General features: G+C 44.6%; 1 protein-coding gene across 1 annotated transcript in view; it reads left to right on the forward strand.

Annotated features, from left to right (window-relative positions):
• The window catches only part of PPEF1 (protein phosphatase with EF-hand domain 1), a 142,638-nt gene extending 136,902 nt beyond the window's left edge, over positions 1–5,736 (forward strand). Inside the window, exons 17-19 of the mRNA XM_030934051.1 lie at positions 1,081–1,244; positions 2,945–3,029; positions 5,131–5,736. Coding sequence (XP_030789911.1) covers positions 1,081–1,244; positions 2,945–3,029; positions 5,131–5,342 — 461 coding nt within the window. The 3' untranslated portion in view covers positions 5,343–5,736. The remainder of the gene's footprint in view (positions 1–1,080; positions 1,245–2,944; positions 3,030–5,130) is intronic.
• Positions 5,737–6,000: the final 264 nt, after the last annotated feature.

Raw genomic sequence — 6,000 nt, forward strand, 5'->3', positions numbered from 1 at the left:
CCAGTAGCTGGGACTACAGGCGTGTGCCACCACGCCCAGCTAATTTTTTGTATTTTTAGTAGAGAAGGGGTTTCACCATGTTAACCAGAATAGTGTTGATCTCCTGACCTCGTGATCTACCCGCCTTGGCCTCCCAAAGTGCTGGGATTAGAGGCATGAGCCACCGCGCCCACCCAACCAGCAAACTTTTTTCTTAAAAGACTAGGCCAGGCATGGTGGCTCACACCTGTAATCCCAGCACTTTGGGAGGCCGAGGCAGGCAGATCACTTGAGGTCAGGAGTTCAAGACCAGCCTGGCCAACATAGTGAAACTCCATCTCTACTAAAAGTACAAAAAATTAGCCAGGTATGGTGGCGTGCACCTGTAATCCCAGCTACTCAGGAGGCTGAGGAAGGAGAATTGCTTGAACCCAGGAGGCGGAGGTTGCAGTGAGCTGAGATGGCACCACTGCACTCCAGCCTGGGTGAAAAGAGCCAGACTCCTTCTCAAAAAAAATAAATAAGCATACCTTACTTTGTTAATCAGAAAAAGGAAAAAAAATCTAACACCTAAAGTCTGATTTCTTACAGGTGACAGAAAGGACACGATCTGTGGAATACTGAAGATATTCTTGAGTTATTTCTTCTTCAGGGCTGCGGGGCCTGGGAGGATAAATTATGAGGGAGAGCAGCCGGCCCCATGCTGCCGTGGCTCTCCCAAGGAGCTTGCATTCTTTAAAATCATATTTTAGGCCGGGCGCGGTGGCTCAAGCCTGTAATCCCAGCACTTTGGGAGGCCGAGACGGGCGGATCACGAGGTCAGGAGATCGAGACCATCCTGGCTAACATGGTGAAACCCCGTCTCTACTAAAAAAATACAAAAAACTAGCCGGGCGCTTTGGCGGGCGCCTGTAGTCCCAGCTACTTGGGAGGCTGAGGCAGGAGAATGGCGTGAACCTGGGAGGCGGAGCTTGCAGTGAGCTGAGATCCAGCCACTGCACTCCAGCCTGGGTGACAGAGCGAGACTCCATCTCAAAAAAAAAAAAAAAAAAAAAATCATATTTTAACACATCATTTGGGCTTTGTTATTGTTGTTGTTAGGAAAACTTTCTTTAAGCCAGTGGGCTTTTTGCATGGAGAACATTTTGGGTCTGAACTTACCATGGAGATCCCTGAGTTCGAATCTGGTAAACATAGACAAAAATGGAAACGTTGAATACATGTCCAGCTTCCAGAATATCCACATTGAAAAGCCAGTACAAGAGGCAAGTAAAACATAGCCCCAGCTAAAACCTGGCCAGGGTGAAACATAACTTAGTCCTTTGAAAAGCTGGGAGTGGCCGGGCACGGTGGCTCACGCCTGTAATCCCAGCACTTTCGGAGGCCGAGGTGGGCAGATCACAAGGTCAGGAGTTCGAGACCAGCCTGACCAACATGGTGAAACCCTGTCTCTACTAAAAATACAAAAATCATTTTGTATTTTTGTATACAAAATACAAAAATTTTGGTGTGGTGGCATGCACCTGTAATCCCAGCTATTCAAGAGGCTGAGGCAGGAGAATTGCTTGAACCTGGGAGGCAGAGGTTGCAGTGAGCTGGGATCGCACCACTGCACTCTGGCCTGAGTGACAGAGCGAGACTCTGTCTCAAAAAAAGAAAAGCTGGGAGTGGGATAATCTAATAGATGGAGTGGCAGTCTTAGGAAAAGCCGAAGGGGAATCTCCCAGGTACGCTGTGGTCTGTTCAGCAAATTTGTGTGTTCCCAGGATAAGCAAAAAGAAAAAAAGAAGAAAAGGCTTCCACAAGCAAGTCCACATCAAATACTGGATTTTTTTTTTTAAGTGCTGTCTAGCAGAAAGGGAGATATCACATCCATGCTTTTTGTTTGTTTTTTGAGGCAGAGTCTCGCTCTGTTGCCCAGGCTGGAGTGCAGTGGTGCAATCTCGGCTCACTGCAACCTCTGCCTCCCAGGCTCAAGCAACTCTCCTGCCTCAACCTCCCAGGTAGCTGAGATTACAGGCGCCTGCCACCATACCCAGCTAATTTTTATATTTTTAGTGGAGATGGGGTTTCACCATGTTGACCAGGCTGGTCTTGAACTCTTGACCTCAAGTGATCTGCCCACCTCAGCCTCCCAAAGTGCTGGGATTACAGGCGTGAGCCCCTTTGCCTGGCCTGACATCCATGCTTTTATACAACGTACCATTTCGAATACTTAATGTATTGCTTGTTAAGCGTGAGTGTACAGTCTTGCTGACATGACCCAGAATATGTCTGAAAGATTTTTGAAATGTAGAATCTTTTCTTAGAATATGAATATCAGGGAGATTTATCAGATCCCCATACTTATTAGTTAACAATTCATCAGCAGTTAAATATGACTTTGAGTTGAAAGGGAGCTGGTTGGAGCTAGGACTTGGGTGATCATTTGCAGCGAAGATGAGACATTAAGAGCAGAGAGAAGGGAAGTAAAGGTAGGTTAGAGACTAAAATATCCCCAGGAAGGAGGCTTTTGACTTCACTTCAGAGGCAGTTTACCATGGTGACTAAGATCACAGGCCAAGCTTGGCTTCAAGCAGCGGCGATTTAAATCCCACTCACCAGCTCTGTTACCCTTGGCAAAGTTCCTTTATCTCCCTGTTTTCAAATTTGTAAAATGGACATAATAATAGTTCTGTTCTTGTTCCTTCTTGTTGTAGAGGACCAAATGAAATAATCCAATAAACTTCTCTGTAAACGGTGGCTGTGTTAATTACTGCTGCCTTATTCATTTTGGCCCTGTCCCCTGAGGATCACAGACTGCATGAAGAGGGTGGGGCCTCCAAGAGAAGGCTGGCCTTCTCAAATTTCTGTCTAAATCACACAATTTGAATTGTTGATGATGTTTTCTGTTTGCTACGTTTGCTAAAAGCGATCTGTGTCATGAATTCGATATGTTCTAACACTTAGAAAATCTTTATTTTAGGCTCATTCTACTCTAGTTGAAACTCTGTACAGATACCGATCTGACCTGGAAATCATATTTAATGCCATTGATACTGATCACTCAGGTAAATAAATGAACTTTGATGAGTTCATTTAAAAAGCGTATCTGTGTGTGTGTGTGTGTGTGTGTGTGTGTGTGTGTGTGTGTGTGTGTGTATTGGAGATACAAAGTGAGTACACTTTGATTGAGCCCTATAATGAATATGGTTTGACACCTTCATTGGTAAGATCATTGGTAAGATGGGGCCGGGCCTTGCTTATGCATACTGTTAAATGAAAATTGTAGGAGCCCATTGTTTTGGACTAAGCTCCTTCACCAGGCCCCAACAGACTAGACTAAAAGTCAAAATGTGGTAGTAATAGTAGAAAGCAAAGGCTAATCTGGTTCTCTGAAATCAGAACTCTGATTTTATCTATTTCATTCTTCATCTAACATGATGAAACTTGAGGGGAAAAACAAACTCATTTAATATTATTGTTATTTCAGTTTGGCTACAGACTCTGTATTCAAGATCACAGAGTCCTACAGAAGCCTATGTAGCCATCAGTCAAAGTGGAATAACTCTTTTTATAAATCACCAGCACAAATGAAAAGATGATTTACTATCCATTTCAGTATCTTAGTTACTCATGACCATAAAAATCATTGCTAGAAATCTGATTCTGTTTTGGGGACTAAGGGACTAAGGGCTATAAAAATTCATTTTCTGTTTTTTTTTTTTTTTTCTTTTTTTGAGACAGAGTTTTGCTCTTGTTGCCCAGGTTGGAGTGCAGTGGCGCGATCTCGGGTCATTGCAACCTCCACCTCCCAGGTTCAAGCGATTCTCCTGCCTCAGCCTCCTGAGTAGCTGGGATTACAGGCATGTGCTACTACACCCGGCTAATTTTTATTTTTAGTAGAGACGGGGTTTCTCCATGTTGGTTAGGCTGGTCTTGAACTCCTGACCTCAGGTGATCTGCCCACCTCAGCCTCCGAAAGTGCTGGGATTACAGGCGTGGGCCATCGCGCCCAGCCTTCTGCCTTTAGCTTTGATGCACAATTATTTCTTTTCTTTTCTTTTTTTTTTTTTTTTGAGTCGGAGTCTCGCTCTGTCGCCCAGGCTGGAGTGCAATGGCCGGATATCAGCTCACTGCAAGCTCGGCCTCCCAGGTTCACGCCATTCTCCTGCCTCAGCCTCCTGAGTAGCTGGGACTACAGGCGCCCGCCACCTCGCCCGGCTACTTTTTTTGTATTTTTTAGTAGAGATGGGGTTTCACCGTGTTCACCAGGATGGTCTCAATCTCCTGACCTTGTGATCCGCCTGTCTTGGCCTCCCAAAGCAATTATTTATTTTCAAATTTTTAAAAACTCATCAGATAATCCCCTAGTGCAGAGACCTTTGAACACCAAGAAAAATCAATGATCAACACATTAAAGTAAATTATCGCCTATGAAAAAGGCAGCACCATTGTTTGTAATCCTCTTATTGACTCCCAGGGTATCTTCTCCCTCTGCTTTGATGTCACCCTCCTCTCTGCCCTCCTTCCATGCACCTCACCTTTCTATTTTAGGTCTTGTAACTTCTATACTACATTTAGTCCCATAGTCCACAACCCCGTCCCCATTTCTTCACTGTTTGCTCATTCTGGCTTTACAATAAGTTCAGGATCCCTTGGTAGTTGAAAGTGACATATTGTTTCTTACATTTATGATCTTACTCTTCCATATCCTTCAGTATCTTCATGGTCAGGCATTTTAGTGAGTTTCTAATTGGGACTATTTAATCAGTGTGGCTTCCCCAACCCTTGCCTTAGGTGGGTCTTAAAATGAACACTCACGGCCGGGCGCGGTGGCTCAAGCCTGTAATCCCAGCACTTTGGGAGGCCGAGACGGGCGGATCACGAGGTCAGGAGATCGAGACCATCCTGGCTAACACGGTGAAACCCCGTCTCTACTAAAAATACAAAAACTAGCCGGGCAAGGTGGCGGGCGCCTGTAGTCCCAGCTACTCGGGAGGCTGAGGCAGGAGAATGGCGTAAACCCGGGAGGCGGAGCTTGCAGTGAGCTGAGATCTGGCCACTGCACTCCAGTCCGGGCGACAGAGCGAGACTCCGCCTCAAAAAAAAAAAAAAAAAAAAAAAAAAAAAAAAAATGAACACTCACAACCTTCTCCTATATTCTTTTAGGCCTGATCTCCATGGAAGAATTTCGTGCCATGTGGAAACTTTTTAGTTCTCACTACAATGTTCTTATTGATGATTCCCAAGTCAATAAGCTTGCCAACGTAATGGACTTGAACAAAGATGGAAGCATTGACTTTCATGAGTTTTTAAAGGCTTTCTATGTAGTGCATAGATATGAGGGCTTGATGAAACCTGATGTCACCAACCTTGTCTAAACACAAATGAGAGCTTCCCTCAGGCTCCCTGTAAACAGCTAGGCCCAAATCGCAAGTATAGTCCTTTCCAACACTCCTGAAATTCACAGTCAGTAGCAGAGAAAAGCAGATCCCAATTCATCCCACAAACAGATGCATAGTATCGGTTTTGGAAGTCCTTAGCAAGCTGTTAATGGTAAGATTAGGTATATTGCCAGTGAGAAACTGGGTTTGAACCTAATGATGTTCTCCTGAGTGCCACCTAACCAGGAGGCCAGAGCGGTTTGAAAACATCCTGAAAGGAACTCACACAGCACAAGAGAAAACTACTAAGCACGACATCTGTGAGTGACTGCGGGAGAGAGGAGGAATACCAGGTTATTCATGGAATAAAGTCTTTCCATCTTTAAACTGTGCTCTTCTTTGGAGATTTTATAAGCCAGTGATCCTCAATTAAGGGATCCACCCTTCAGGGATGAGAGCCATATTGGATTCTTGGGGGGAATCTGTGGGAGTGTATTGTTTGAAAAAGCATACTTTGTGTGTGTGTGTGTGTGTGTGTGTGTGTATGTTGGAGACACAAAGTGAATACACTTGAATTGAGCCCTATAATGAATATGGTTTGACACCTTCATTGGTAAGATGGGGCCTTGCTTATGCATACTGTTAAATGAAAATT

The sequence above is a fragment of the Rhinopithecus roxellana genome, chromosome 7, assembly GCF_007565055.1.
Source record: "Rhinopithecus roxellana isolate Shanxi Qingling chromosome 7, ASM756505v1, whole genome shotgun sequence".
Lineage (NCBI taxonomy): Eukaryota > Metazoa > Chordata > Mammalia > Primates > Cercopithecidae > Rhinopithecus > Rhinopithecus roxellana.